Source organism: Apus apus, chromosome 9 (genome assembly GCF_020740795.1).
Source record: "Apus apus isolate bApuApu2 chromosome 9, bApuApu2.pri.cur, whole genome shotgun sequence".
NCBI lineage: Eukaryota > Metazoa > Chordata > Aves > Apodiformes > Apodidae > Apus > Apus apus.
In genome coordinates, this window is record NC_067290.1 from 7,162,647 (window position 1) to 7,178,410 (window position 15,764).

General features: G+C 46.4%; 1 protein-coding gene across 7 annotated transcripts in view; it reads right to left on the minus strand.

Moving 5' to 3' along the window:
• Positions 1 to 583: 583 nt before the first annotated feature.
• Positions 584 to 15,764, minus strand: part of QRICH1 (glutamine rich 1) — a 28,539-nt gene continuing 13,358 nt past the window's right edge. For 5 of the 7 annotated variants that reach the window (XM_051627368.1, XM_051627367.1, XM_051627362.1 and 2 more), the window contains 8 exons: positions 14,561 to 15,580; positions 10,874 to 11,051; positions 10,091 to 10,245; positions 9,178 to 9,292; positions 7,728 to 7,836; positions 7,232 to 7,383; positions 6,469 to 6,559; positions 584 to 5,690 (listed from right to left, as the gene is read on the minus strand). In XM_051627368.1, coding sequence (XP_051483328.1) covers positions 5,498 to 5,690; positions 6,469 to 6,559; positions 7,232 to 7,383; positions 7,728 to 7,836; positions 9,178 to 9,292; positions 10,091 to 10,245; positions 10,874 to 11,051; positions 14,561 to 15,580 — 2,013 coding nt within the window. In that variant the 3' untranslated portion in view covers positions 584 to 5,497. The remainder of the gene's footprint in view (positions 5,691 to 6,468; positions 6,560 to 7,231; positions 7,384 to 7,727; positions 7,837 to 9,177; positions 9,293 to 10,090; positions 10,246 to 10,873; positions 11,052 to 14,560; positions 15,581 to 15,764) is intronic. The other 2 variants (XM_051627361.1, XM_051627364.1) reach the window with 2 other exon arrangements.

The window sequence follows — 15,764 nt, forward strand, 5'->3', positions numbered from 1 at the left end:
TCCTCCCTCCAGCCACGTGTTAACAGCACTGCTTGTTGTGCTACATTCAGACCTTTCACAAGGTTCCCATTCCTGCTCCCTGACAGTCTGCTATAAAAGATCGCATTTCACCCTGGTTTTACTTCCTTACATAATTCCTGGGTCAATTCTCAGCTAAGAGTTGATGTGACACCGATTTCCCATTGTTTGCACTTGGGGTGGGCTAGGGAGCTACAAGAAAAGCCCCGTCCTTTGCAGTAAATAAAGCCCCTCCAGCAGTAACCCGCAAGGACACCCAGATACTCATCCCAGGGGCAGGGTTCCGACGAGCGAGGGAAAACACCCACAAAGGACACGCCCTCTCGACTCGGCAGTACCTGTCACGGGAGCAGCAACAGGGGAGGCACCGTGCCAGGCCAAGATCAGCTACACAGGACTCTCTACCCTTTACTTTAACCAAGAACAGGGCTCACCAAGGGTTGCTGAGCCTACCTGGGAGGCACACGCACTCCCAGGCACAGCAGTGAACAGGCAAGGCAGCTTGTGTTCCAGGGGAAACACCAGGCAAAGTCTAATGGTTCCCAAAAAGACTACAACAAAAGGCTGCAGGGAAAAAAACATTTTATTTCCAAGCAGATTACAAAGAGCAGAGAATATAAGAGTAAAATTAAATTAAAAAAATAGTTGAGTGCATCTCTTTAAAATGATTTGTAGTGTGAGTTACTCACGGGGCAAAGCTACTGGAGAGTTCTGAAGGTCACTTTGCAGGATGCCAATCACATGTGCTGTTTAGACCAGGGTCAACACGGGAGGGACAGACAAGACGTATTTTGCATATAGGCTGCACACTCATTACCAAGCGAGGCTCTGGGCTGCAAGGGCACCCTGCCTTTCCAAGACATCCCCTCCACCTTGTTCTCTCCTGCAGTTCCCTCTCAAGTTCTAGACACGGTTTATTGCTGCTGTGAGTTCCATCTGCCTCCCCATCCTGATGGGCTCAAACAGTCACGCAGAAGCAGGCAAACGTGGCTGCCATGCGCGAGGTTACACGGGGAAAGCGACTGCAGCAGCAGGAGCTGAGCTGCAGCCATGCCACAGAGGGAAGTGACAACTAGGGGACACAGCAATTGCTTCAGAGGCTTTGGGGCAGCATGGCAGTGAGAATTCTGGAAGAAGATTTGAGATGCTCCTTATGGCAGGAAGATGCTCAAGCTGAGAAGGGCTCTTTTCTATGCATTGGCACCGGTGAAAGGGAACAGGCTGAAATGTCAGGATAAGGTACATTCCCTGTAGTATTTGAGAGGAGCAGCCCCAGCAAGAAGATGGGGAGAAAAGCCCTGTCTAAGGTGGAAGACATCTTCTATTCCACTTTAACAGTGATTTAAAGAGTCCAGACACCAACTGTAAGTAAGTCACTATTCAACTTGGAAGAGAATGCAGTCTGGTTGGACCGTACAGAGCCACTCAGCTTCCAGCAGCACTCAGACCAACAAGAGGATGAGCAACTAGAGTATCAGCAAGTTCTTCACCTCGTGCATGCTCAGAGGGCTCTCTTCTACCACTTTTGGATCTGTTCTATTCACAGCACAGGAGGTGTGAAGGTGGCCTGATCCATTCTACACACACCAAGGCAGAAAGTGGCCCTGGTGCAGTCAAGAACAAAACTGTCTTAATTTCTGCCCAAGGAGCAACAGCGCATAAGAGGATTCTAATTTAAGGATCAGATCAGGTCTTTCCTCATCAGTCCAAGGCAGAATAGTTCAGGAATTACTTTGGACCTTGTCTCCCATCTAAAATCCAGGAGCTCCCTAGGGTGAAGCAGCCAACAGAGGAGGGCCCTGTTAAGGTATTTAGGCTGTTCCTGTTACTCACCACTGCAGTGAGGAGTGTAGAGCCACTCTCCAGTCTGCCCTCCCCTGCTTCAGCCAGCACCACTTAGAGGAAATGCTTCAACTCTTGAAAGTAAACAAAAATCTCACCGTGCCATGGGCAAGTGTCTTAAGATGCTACAAGTTTCCTTAGGAAAGCAACATCTTGGCATCAAGAGATAGGACAAGACACGAGTTTCAAGTCAGAATGGGAGGTCCCTTAGAGTAGTCAGTCAGGCTCTGCTTTCTATGGTTCCTTTCACACCACAGAGACAAGATGGGCACAATTTGAAACCAACAATGCAGGGTCTCTAGCTTGACTTTTCCCAGCTTTTTTTTATGTAGAGACAGATGCATTTCCAGCCTGCCTCACACAAGGCACAGGGCAGGGAGAGTTCTCATTGACAGACACAGGAGCACAAGAGCCACCAGCAGTTTGGCACTCTCAGAGCTGAGGGGAAATGCCCTTTAAGCTGCAGTCAAGCTAGTTATAGGAAAGTGTTAAAAAGCTATTTTACATCATGTTGGACTGGGAACGCTTCCCAGAACTTGGATAGCAACCCTAAGCCACAGCACTCTTCTGTGCTAATCCATGCACATGTCTTCCTATGAGCCCCTAAAAGGGAGCAGATCGTGTTCTTCACTATCAAAGAACACAGTACTTATGCTCAAGAAATACTGTACCTTTTAAAACTAGCTCCAGAGAGCCAGACTAGAAGCCAGGTCCAGAAACAGAATCCTTAAATCACAGTATATCGATTGTCTCTAAAAATAGGGAATGGAGTTAACACTGTGGACACTGTGATGAGACAGTACAGAACAGTACAGCAGTCCACTTCTGTGTCAGCAAATCCCTCTCCTATGTACATCCAAACAATGAGAAAATCATGGAAACACTTCAGTCTGTCAGGACAGAACCAATCATCAGGAGATCTCTATAGCTCACTGCGTGCCAGGTTCCCCCACTCTGAAGTGGTACAGTCCAAGATTAAGGAGAACTCTTCCTCTGCAAAGAGTTTAGATCATCCTTCAGTTGAGGGTAGTAAGGGAAGCGCACCATCTAGAGTTTTAAGGTAACATGGAATTCTGTTTCCCCAGAAAGCTCAGGTGAAGCAGCTGTTCACCCCTCACCTGGAACTGCCCTAATATTCTGTCAAGTTATTGCAGCTTCTGGCAATTTTTAGAGTAGGAGGTGGCTCCCAGAGCCACCTAATGAGGTGATGTGTACACTGGGGATCTGGCAGATGAATTCAACACTCACTGCACTTCAGATGGAGGCAAACAAAGTAGCAGGCATATGCTGAGGTGCAGAGGCAGCCTGGAAGCCAGATTCCCATGCAGTGCTCCAGAGCACTGGGACTCTAGCACAGGTGTCTACAGTTTCTCTCACATTTTTGCAACTTAGTTCAGAAGACAGGACAAATTGCCCCAAAGAATGGGAAATCCACCCTGTGCAGGCCTCTCAGGCATCCCAAGCAACAAGCACACTCAACTGCTTGGAGCGGTGGGAGCTGCCCCATACCATATCCTTAAATACTTCAATTATGGCCAGAAATAGACATTTCACTCACTAAGATATGGCAGAGTGATCCCAGGCTGTGGACAGCTGCAGTGGTACTGGTGATCCCAACAACCTCCCCACCAGGGGCAACAGCTGGGTCCCAAGGGTTGAGCTAAGGGTGCATGTTGCCAGCACTACATACCACCCAGGCACCATATTCCCAACTCACCCACTGGGATCTGGGCACCAATCCTGGCCTGTTTACCCCTAGTGTAACTGAGGGCAGACACTGAGCTAGGAGCCTACTTCAGAGTGCAGGTATTAGAGAACAACCTCACCTCTAAGCACCTTTTCAAGCACAGAGTCCTATACAGGGAACAAACTCCTACTGACAATCACCTCAAGCACATCTGCTTCCTCATGAACACCAACATGAAGCATCAGCGACCTGAAGTCTCTCTAAGCCCACACACCTCAACACTGATCAGAGCACCAAGGCAGGGAACATGATGCCTGCTCTCACCATTTGCACTGTGCACAACCAACAGAGAGGGCACACCTTCCTTCTCAATACAGACAGGTGCTGGTCAACAGAAGCTTCAGCAGATTTGCTTGCCTGTACACAAGTTTAAGTTCTTTTACTGTAATATATATTTCAATGTATCTCTATGTATTTTGGAATAGGGAAGGGACTTGAGATGGTGAAGCAGGGAAGACAAGCTCAAGGAACAGAGTCATCTCTCTTCATCCAAGAAGCTGGTGACACAAACAAGCCTGGCTGTTGATCTCCCATTTCAAGCACGGTTGGCTACCCACTGACTTCAAAAGAGCTGACTACTGCTAACCATACAAAATACAGCAACCATTCAAGATGCAGCAAGGCAAGGCTACAGGGCTGGGGCTTATGATCATGAACGATGGCAGAAGCTACAGAGCTGTGTTAAAAACTGTGAAAAGGCTGTTAAATGGCAGGAGTAAGCCATGTGCTGCTCCTGGAAGGCCTTTTCTCTCCAGCACCCCTCCATCATGCCGTTGGTGTGATGCGTTGGTGAAAGTGGGGAGAGGAGGACTTGCCTAGGGGTGAAGCCTCACAGGCTGGCTACAGAACATTAAGACAGTCTGATCTGGTCTCACAGATCCCATGTTCCTAGCCTGACACTGAGCTTCCATCAGCAAGCAGACATTCCGATCCTTCAACAGAAGTTAATCCCCTTCTACCTTCCTAATGTGTAGGGGTGAAAGAAGTCCAGCGGAGTCAAGCTGGAACGCACAAACAGGGATGAAAACAACTGGTTTGCATACTGATCTTTGTATCATGACCCTCCCCACCCTCACAGCTCACTCTTCCCCAAATAAAGACACATTGTTCAATGGCATGTTGAAAAGACGTGCTCGTCATTCTTAATAAACAACTAGAGTAAGAATACATAAGAGAAACAGGGTGGTATCTTTATATGATACACAAGTGTATGTTACAAGAATTCCATCAGGCACAGGAGCCTCAAGGTTTAAGGCCTCAACGTTAGGCCAAAAAAAAAAAAAAAAAAAAGAAGTGTGGTAAAGTTTGTACTTTTAACATCTAAAAATGTCACTTAAAGGTCTGAATAGAAATTGTTGGTTTGTGGTTTTGTTTTGTTTTTTTATAAATCACAACTGCAGTTCACTCTCTCCGGTTCCTTCCAAGATAACAGCAAATTAATGTCCAAGCACAAGAAAAGAAGATGCCTGCCTCTCCTCCACTGGCTGAGCAGGTCCATCCATCATTCTGTGCCCTCTAGGCTGCACGTGCTCCAAGGAGACAGAGGCCCCAGCCATCCAGGCCAATCCTGTAGTTCATGTTTTCTACATCATAAAAAAAACAAACCAGAGTCAACCAGCAGCTTTCCACAGCTCCCAGCTTGCAGGGGATATGCAGCCTCCAATGGTTCCAACAGTTTGGCGTGTTGGGTAGGATACACAATGGGTAGGTTTTCCTTTAGATTCTTTTAAAGAGAAGAAGCCTAAAAGGGCTTCATAACTACACCAATAAAAAAAAAAAACCAAACCAAAAACTTAGGCATCTCCTTTAGTGTAAAAGTCTGTACAATTTATCTTTGCTTGTCCCTCCCCCATCACCCCTCCCCACCCTTTCTGAGCCAAGAAGGATGCCTTAGTGCATGGTGCTGGCATTAGCCACGGCAAGAGCTTCCTGAATCTCTCGTATCACCAGGATCCGGGTGAGCATCTGCTCCATCTGCTCTCTGCTGATCGGCTGGATGGAATACCAGATAGGGCTGTTGGGGGCCACCACCGGCTCCGGTGTCAAGTAAAACGTGTCATTCCGGCCTTTCACACTCTGGGGGCTGCATAAGGAAGATCAGAAATAACCAGGCTAACAGAATGTCCTGGGAGGGAGAGACCACCACTGTCCTCACCCCAAGCTTCCCAAATCCTGACAGCAAACATCTGGCTGATGAGACACAAAGGGGTGGAGTTACACGTAAGGGCAACAGTGGCCCCAAAGATATTAGGCAATGCCGACGTTAAAAAGCCATGGTGACAACTACAGGAAAGCAACTTTTATTTTACACTGGTAAGTCTAACACACACGTGGCTTTAGGGGTCTTTCAGAGTGAAGCAAGGATGGGGTATTTTCACATCCAGGCTAGCTGCAGCCTTTACCATGCAGAGGGACATCTAAAGTAATTGTCAGAATCATCTTTAGAGGCGAGTCCTTTGAGGATCCCTCCAACGTCCACAGCAAGTCCTCATTTTTGTTTAGAAGCCCATTTGAATAGGACCCTAACCTCATCTCAAGTAGAGGATGCCTCCAGATGACTTGCTTGCAAGTCACAGGCAGAACAACACGCTGATGCCACCACCCAGAGTGGGCATGAGATCAAGAACAGCCAGTTCACAAATCAGGATTTGTCTCTTTAAATGCCACAGAAGTTCAGCTTCTGTCCCATCAAAGTAAGGCCCACCCTCTCACATCAACAGCCCTCCCCGTTTAAGTAAATTTATGCAAAAGTAGAAACTGTGCCAGCAATAAAACACAGCCCCAAAAACTAGGACAGCTACAAGATGCAGCTTGGCAGTCACAGAAGACAAGCAACCACACACACGAACAAGAGCTCTCACCATTTGAAGAGGTAGAAGTCATACAGCTTTATGGGACACCTCAGGGGGTTCTCTGGATTCTCAGTCTGCTCTGCATACATGTCATCTGTAACTACAAACCAGCACCCCAGAAGTCTGTCAGGCACTGTACAAGCACAGCAAACTGAGCAGTGCCATGCAGCCTGGGCACTCTCAAGCACCGTGTCACCGTGCCAGAGGTGGCGGGAGACAAGAGGCACAGGCACCTGGTTGTGAAGCTCAGAGCATGACATGGAGTGCTCACTTTATCCCAAGGCTACTCAACAACAAAACCCACCCACACCCTTCTTTCCATTTCTCCTTTACCTGTGTCCAAAATGAGAAAAATCTCATGATTGAGACTGCAATGCCTCAGCTAAATCCTGGGTCTGTGCTTTTAAGAGGACAGATTGTACTTACACATGGATTCTATATGGGTTCACATGTGCCAAGGTAAGAGAAGCCCTCCCAAACATGTTTCTCCCTCTGTTCATAAGCACTTACACCAAATAGCCCCCTTGCCCTTAAAAAAAAAAAAAGAGCTATCTCTGGCTTTTGCTGAGTCCTACATGCCTCAGGTAAGGTATGTCCCCAGGCTTTTTACTAGAAGGCACTAAGCTCTCTCGGACAGAACACACAGAAAACTCAAGCTGCTAGGCTAAAAGTTTAGGTTCTCATGGCCCTACCTGCAGACATCTCTCCAGGTTCAGCCACTTCCTTCAAGCCCAGTAAGTAAATATTCCCAGAGAAAACTCCCAGACACTACCTTTCTGTCCTGTCTGGTGTGCACCAGGAGCCTTCAGATAGCGGATACTCGTGCTTTTATCCTTGGGATTAGAAGGGTTCTTCTTGGTCTGCCTCAACACCTTGGAGAAGGCCAGCTTCATGTGCTGGTCTACTGTTTTCAACTGGAAGTATCTGAGCAGCAAGAAGAGAACAAAGGACACTGAGAGGCAAGTAAAGGATATAGTCACAGCAGTCAGGCAGTTACCTTTACTCATTGTGAGGCAGCTGAAGCTCAGACCAACATGGGGTCAGAGACTGTTCAAGCAGTGAAGCAAGAGTCACAAGTTCAGCTCCCCCTCTGCTCACTCATCTCCTTTTGTCCTGCATCTTAGCCCAGTGGGGCTGCAAGAGGGCTGTGTGCAACCACTCACAGAATCACAGAATTCAAACCCCGTGATTTTACCCTAGAGCAGCAGTTTCCTACCAACCCTGTCAGTGCTTTTGAAGTTTTTATTCCCCAAGACCCAAGTACTTACTTTGTATTAAAAAACATCAGTGTAGTGAGCAAGGTGGAAGGGGAGTGAGCTCCAAGCTGCTTACACTCCCACAGCATCTCTTCTGTTACATGACTGGAGAGGACATAACCTGCAAGAATCAGAAGTCAGCATCATGCCAGGAGACAGTCACAACAGAAACACAGGCAGCATTTTATAGCCTGTTAGTACTGGACAACATACAGAACTTAAGGGGAGGAGATCCTCACTGATCTCAAGCTTCACTACTACGAAATTCACTTTTTAAATAGCAGATACAGTTAGGAAACACTTGTATACATACATCAACCTCTCATTGCAGAGAATGTGCTTCTGCAACACGCCCATACAGCCCAACCCAGGGAGAAATAAATATGTACTTAAACAGCTTTTAATTAATGGCTCAACTCCAATGCAGATGCTCCTAATCCAATACCAGGCAAGAGAAGGCAGGCCAGTGTAACAAATCAGCTCATGGCCCTGCACACAGCTTTAGTCAGCACACAGTGCCAACTGATGTATTTGGACACATGAGTAATCCTTTGATTCTCAGGGTTTTTTTTTTCCTTTGTGTGGAGAGAAATACTATACTCCAAATACACAGATAAACAGAAAAACAGACAGTAGAATGAACTCTGGGGCTTGTGGAATGACAAAGCACAGATCAAACAGCCAGAGTAAAAAAAAATAAAAATATTTCAAAACTCATGAGGCTACTTAGCCATCTAGCCTGTAACATCAGCTACCTTTGTCAACACGAGCAATAGCTTCTTCACTGACACCTAATCAGATCAAAGGGAATTAATTAATGAGAAACCAGGTTTCTGTGCTCAGAAAATGCAATTTTTAATCTAGTTCTCATACACAGCTCAGCCAAAATCTGTCTTTTCTGGAACTGCACCCCTCCACTCCCACCCCAGCTCTTTTGTCTTCATCTTCTAAAGGCAGGGCTGAGTTGCATTTGGTTGCAGCACTCTAATCACACACTGTTTTTTCCTTCGACACTTAGTTGGTCCTGCAGACCGTGTCCATCTGGCCACAAGGTAACATGACACTGTTCTATTATCTCCCAGGGTAACAATACATATTAGAAGCAAGATGTGTTCTTACATCATTCCTCATACTTCAGATGAGAAAGGTTCATTCAGATCAAGGATCAGCTGGCTCCCAAGCGAGCCAATCTCATGACAGCACGAAGACCCAACAAGCTGCTTTCTGACAGGTGCCAAGCAGCAGACATTATTCTGAACAACAATCAGGGGTAGAGTCTGACATGTGCAATAACTCCAGCATTCACTGCAGATGCAACATTTTTCTCCCTGACCACTATGAGCTGCCCTAGGGACAGTAAGGACTTTGAAAGGGTTTCTATTTGGACAACACTCGTGCTGTAGTTCAGTTTAAACATTCCAAACTCTGGAAAGCTTTTAAGTTCTTCTATGAAAGTTCTTACCAAGAGGGGAAACACGGGGCTGTACGTCCTTGAGGACTTCATGCAGCCATTCAGTGAACCGAATGTAGTAGAGGTCTGAGAAGATGTCATCTACTCGGCCATTTTCAAAGAGATACTGTAAGAGATTCACACCACAGTCCAGGACAGTGCTAGGAAGTATATTCCTCAGACCAGACCTTATCCTAAGACCCTGTGTACCCAGTTCATCAATCATTTTACAGCACAGCACAGCACTGAAGACCAACACATTCTACTTAAGAATGCAGACCCCTGCACCAAGGTCAGCACAGGGTAGGTAAACTCAGTTACTATCATAGGTGTGCCAAGAGAGAAAGACAAAATCATCTTAGAAAGTAAAGCTAGTTGGATTTCACCTTTTATTTCAGGTGCATTCACTGCAAATTATTCCACATGACTGTCCTTTGGACACTGCTTTTTCAGTTTAAGGGAGAGAGAAGCTCAATTGTCCTAGCAGAGTTTAGCTCTGCTCCTGCAGCTCTTCCAGAAAGCATGCCAGTACTACCAGCTCAGACTTCTCACACCACACAAAGCTAAATTCTTGCCTGTTAGAGCTTCAACTAGATGAAGTTTTGACATTGGCAGCTTCGTAAATCATCATCCAACCCTCCTCCCCCTGCCAGAAAATCTGAAAGGATTTATTATTTTCACCATGATTTTGAACTCAGTTATTAACAATTCTTTACAAACTTAACTCAGTAGGTGAAAGCATTGCTGTGCACTAATTGCATTTAATCTGGGTTGTTGGGGTTTTTTTCAGTCAGGAGACCTTTCTCTTACAAAATTGTTGGGAAGCTTAATAGAAGCCACAGTTTCTATTTTCTTAAGAGAATCCTTCCTATAGATGCTGACAACATGCATGGCTCTGCTGCACAGAGAGCTGTCCTCCCCCTACCTTCTGAATGCACAGGAAAATATAGTAGAGCACGTCTGGATCATAGGGTTCACCATCACCATTTCGAGCTTCTCGTGTCATTAAGCATAGACCATAATTCAGCTCAGCCACAGCTGAAGAGATGAGATCTTCCTGGAACCTCAGCAGCTGACGCCCTGGAAAAAATAAAACAAAGCCATATTATTTAAGCCATAATGCCATATTATTTCCCAATCTTTCAGGAATAATTTCCCACATCTCCAGCTTTGCCACTCTATCTGGTAGGCCCAGCACTACCTCATTGTCCCAGTATAATAAAGAAAGCTGACATAAATAAAGACCTTAGGTTGTAAGATCTACTAAAAGATAAATAGGCAAGAATCTGACAGGAAGACTCTCAGCTCTGCTAACTGCATGACTATTGTCACCTCCTGCCATGTCCACAATGAAATGCTGCCCTGCAGCAACAGGAAAACAGCAATCCCATGAAAGCTCTTACCAGTTTGGCTGGCATTTACAGCCAGTTTGTTTGTCCAGGCACCACAGGTGTATGGTGCCCTTTGCTGCTGCTACCAGCCTAGGTGCTCAAGTCAGCTCAGCACTGAGCTAATACCTCCCCTGGAACATGTCTGTGGCAGCAGGGGCATGAAATAATAACTAGTACTGCAGAGTAAATCAAAGCTTAAATTTAAAAACCATCACTGGTTAAACAAAGGTGTTTTCCATAGCAGTAGACAGCTAACATTTTAGTCATTCCTAATCCCACTTGAAAGGAAAGAAAGGCTGCGTTGTCATGACACATACTTCCAATAGGTGCTAGCCTATTTTGGGCTTCTTTTTCTAGCTCTGCATTCTTGGTCTGTGCCCAGCTTTTCCACACTTCAAGGCCTTCTTCTGGCTTCAGAGAGTTTGGAAGTAGAAGTTCAGGTGAAGTCTGTGGCTGTGGCTGTGGTTCCACTTCAGCAACCTGAACAGTTTGAGCCTATGGAGGGAAAACATTGCAGTTTATGTATGCACTTTGATATGTAACAATAACACAACAATAATGACAACAAATCCAAGCAATGCAGAACTACCTCTAGCCCCAGGATATCAGCCTTTTGCAACACTCCTCCCTTAATAAGAACTTAATCCAAGGAAATCTTTTGCTGTTTAACCTGAATCGTTGCTTGCAAAGGAGTACTGGACTCTCCAAGAACACTTGTAGTGTGAATGGGCATAGCTTTAACCCCTCTAGCAAGTCCATGCAACTTGTAATTGGAGGCATTTATAAGTCCTGCAGAACACCACAGGACACCCAGCAGCCACAAGCTGTTCTTGCTGCAATGCCATTGAGAAGCCAGCCAGTACCTTCAAAGGCAAAGTTCTTCATGGGGCTAAAGTCCTCTCAACAACAGACTTCTGGTCTGCTCTTGACTGAAACTGGTGACTGTTGATTCTGAAGCCCTATTTGCTTCGATGCACTTCTCTTGGCTTCAGGTAACTTGTCACCCTGAACCACCACGAAACCATCTCACTACAAAATGAGTGTCCCAAGCCCCTTGCAGACAGAGCCTTGGGACAGGGAAGCTAGAGAGACTGCCAGCCCCTTGCAGGGAAGAACAGCGAGGTGCCATCAGCTTTACTAACTCCAGTGGCTCCAAACCTGGACTGCTCTGAGCAAGGCCTGGGTACACTCTGGGTACACTGCTGCTGTCCCTCCCCACCCTTGCCCATCAAGGGCAGGCTCTCCTCATCATTCAGGAGATCCCAGGCAGACAGAATAAATATACTCTGTTCTTATTGTCAACAGCTGCTAAGATTAATTCATTTGTAAGAGGTATAAAGTAATAACAGACTAGAGCACCAGCATCAAAATATTAATTCAGTTGCAATGAAATGCTCTCCAACTACCAAATACTGCTAATGCAGACTAGCTACTGTTCTGTGAAGAGCTACCCTCTGACCCACTAGAGACCTAAGAGGTCTCCACACCCTTTGGACGTTTACTTCGTAGCAGGACCTTAAGTCACCAAGACTTACTACCTCAAACTGAAACTTATTTTACAGCCAATGGATGGCACCTCTCCAGAAAGAGCAGTGAGGCTTCCAGCTGCACTCACACTGTGTTCTTCACTACATCTTCTCAATCCCATGCCAGAGTCTCACGGCTACCTCAATTAAGGAGATTAACTTGAAGCTTTACAGCCCATAGTCAAATTTTCATTGGCTCCCTGAACGTGACAGAGACAGCAATTCTTACAGCAAAACAGTTTTTGCTTTCTTCTTCTTAAGAGTTACTCCTAAAAGCACAGCTTTGTTATAACAAACTAACTCTTCCTTTCACACATGTCAATCATCAGTGAAAGTTGCTCTCACAGTAGTAGAGACCACAATGAAAATGGCACAGAGACCTCAGTGACACCTGTACCTTACTTAGGATACTAAAAAAACTGCTGAAGCCTGCAAGAGTCTCAGACTGGAGCTTTCTGACTGCCTCTGGTTGTTTTTTTCTTTTTTTTTTTCATCAGCTCCTAAATAGTTCTTTGCTTATCAGCCCCTGCATCCCCAGCAGCACCTACCACAGCTGCAGAAGGAGACAAAGACTGAAAGGGCCCAGCTTTTATCAAAGCAGATGGTGACAAAATTTAAGCTGTGAATCAAGCCTCTGCCCTAAATAGGACAGGAGTCCAAGGATGAAATGACACCTTGCCTTTGTAGGAGCTAGGACTGAGCCTCTGCTCTCCTCTGAAGTGCTGCCCCATTCCTCCCCAGAAGAGCAGGAAGTTTTCCAGAGCCAACCAAACCCATCAGCCCAACCCAAGGACAATCTTCTGCCCTGACCTCAAAGACACCTTGTCCAGTGTGAAGGCAGGCATGCAGGCTGGGCTGGCATTTGCTTTCTATCTTAGATTTTTCACAAATACAGCAAAATAGCTGCAACTTGCCCAGATCCCACAGCAGCATGATGCCAGAGGACAGCGTGGGGCAGACAGGGAAACTTCTCAGTCTCAGAGTTGTGGGAGGGACAACCTCCAAAAGTTAGGTAGCCTTATTATCCCTTAGAGGAAGACTGCATCACTCCTGGACTTGTTTCTGTATTTAGGGGCTTATGCAACACCCAGTACTCCAGAGAACTGGGATCAGAAAAGTGATACCCAAGAATTGCAGACCACTGTGCACAGGAATACAGTGTGTTAGTAGAAGCTTTACTAGTAACCATTAAATAAATCATGGAGTTAATAACTTCAAAAAGATACCAAGGATGTGGCTCATGCTCTAAAAGACTAGAGTAAGTCTAAAAATCCTGTTTAGCAGAAAGGCAATCTCTGAAGTACCTACACAGGGAAAGGGTGAGATACAGAGGGCTCTTTGAACATGACAAACCAAAAAGCCCAACCAATCAAAACCCCATCCATTCAAGACAAGACCCATAAGCTGTAAAGCACAGCTTTATAAGGAGGGTACCCAGCACCTGAAGGTTATCTAGAGATGTAGGGAAAGCCTTTCCAGTGAAGACCTTTGTGGGCTATATCCCACCATCAACTCAGAATAACCAGACATGATTTACAGAAAGTAATCCTTCTCGTCTCAGTGCTTACTGAAGCAGCAGAGGGCATACATGCCTTTATAAAGCCAACAGCGTTATTTATAAACTGGAAAGAATTTATAACAACATTTATGCTAGCAGACTTGGATATTTTTGCCCTCATTCCATTCAGCAAAAACAGGCTCTGACAATTCAATCACTTTTTGCTTTCTGGCAATAAAAGATGAATTACATCCATTTGCACATATAAGAGAGGCCATTAATAGCCTTAATTATTCAAGTTTAAAAAGCTAATTCAAAATAATCTATGGCTTAAAGATAGCAACACATGGATTTGGCTGCTAGGTTTGCCAAGCATCATGAAGAGATGCTTGTCACTGCTCATCACTGTGCCCTTCCACACCAGGCACGTACCAGCAGCAGGACATGGTGTCACAGACAGGTACACCCATCCTCCATCAAGTTTTCTCACAACTAGGCAGACTTACACACTTTACCTGGGTGCTGGATCTGCTGTGGGCTCCACGTGCTGCTTAACACCAAGTAACTGATGACTGTGTGACTAGTATATTTGCTCACCTTACTTGGCTGTAACCACCCCTGCCTGTCCACTGCAACCCCCAGAACAGCTCAGGGGAAGACTGCAGACCTCGGAACAGCCACTATGAAGAAGCCAGCAACGAGTATGTATCTACTGATTTACATTATGAATATCTGTTAATTTACATGACACAGATCAGGACTGCACCTTCTTTTGGGAAGCTCTGCATGCTGTAATTATGTACAAACATTAACACAGTGCAGTCCTACACCTACCAGGAGTCAAACACTCTACATCATGGCCAGGCTACTGGGACAGACACACTTCTGCTTCCTAGATACCAGCTGTCTGCTGATACCCTCCCTCTTCGTAACCCTTCACAAGTTGTGAAATCACAGACTGAGAAACAGTTCTAACTTACTGAGCAAGTGACTTGTAGTTGTTGCTGCTGCTGCCCCTGCTCCTGGGGGGTGGGCTGCTGCTGTTGCTGCTGCGGGTCCCATATGTGCACCGTCTGTGCCGTATTCTGGTACGTCCCTGCCACAGCCTGCACTGCCACTGGAATGTGGATGTTGCCATTCATAAACTGCGCTGGAAAGAGAGAATTAGCAAGAGTCTGCACCACTTCCTCGTGAGAGTTCTTCACTACTGAAGTACTTCCCACCATCTTATCCTTGTCGTCTTCCAGCTTCACGGTAGCCAGGGTTGTTGGTGAGCCACTGACATGGACGGCATTGTAGGCCTCCTGAGGGATGGCAATGTGGGTGATGTTTTGCTGCTGAAGGTCACCACGTGGCTGAGCGGAGTAAACAGGGATGGTCCAAGTCTCTCCAGTGGGGCTAGTAATGGTCCCAGTGGCACTGTACAGATGGGCACTGTCCACTGTTAACAAGTCTGGCCTTAGAGAGACATAACTTTGCTGCTGGCCCTGAGGTATGGCCAGCACGGTGGCAACTGGCTGCCCTGAAATAGCATATGATACAGTAATTGGCATATCCACTTTACGTTTCTTCACTGGCTGAAGGACACTAGCCGTGCTGATCCGCCGCTCTCCCTCTCGTGGAGAGCCTTGCTGAGAAGGTGGAGGCGACAGTGCTCCAACTGTTTGGATCTGTATCTGCTGGCCGCCAGTAATGGCCTGTCCTGCCACAAGCTGGGCCTGGATCTGCTGGTGTTGTATGTGTTCCTCTTGTATCTCCGCAGCCTGGATCTGCTGGGCAGTCTGCACATGCTGCACTTGGATTTGAGCTGCCTGCAGCTGAGATGGGCTGGGGCTCTGAAGAGACTGACTCTGTATTGTCTGGGATGCCTGCTGCTGCGCCTGGCCTTGGATCTGCACTTGGACCTGTATCGGTTGCTCTGAAGACTGATGGACAGTCAGCTGTGGAGAGAGCTGTTGGGCAGAGACTTGCTGCGGTGACTGCTGGACCTGGACCTGAACCTGCAAGACACCAATTGGGCAGTTAGCAAGGGCAAGTGTCAGTGACTCAACAGGGGGGCCACCAACAGAGATGGTACATCACTGGAGGTCTGTGCTCCAGGACTTTTATGCTCAGTTTGATGATTCCATATATTAATCCATTAGCAAATATCTCATGAAAACGCAACCATGTTACTCTAGAAGA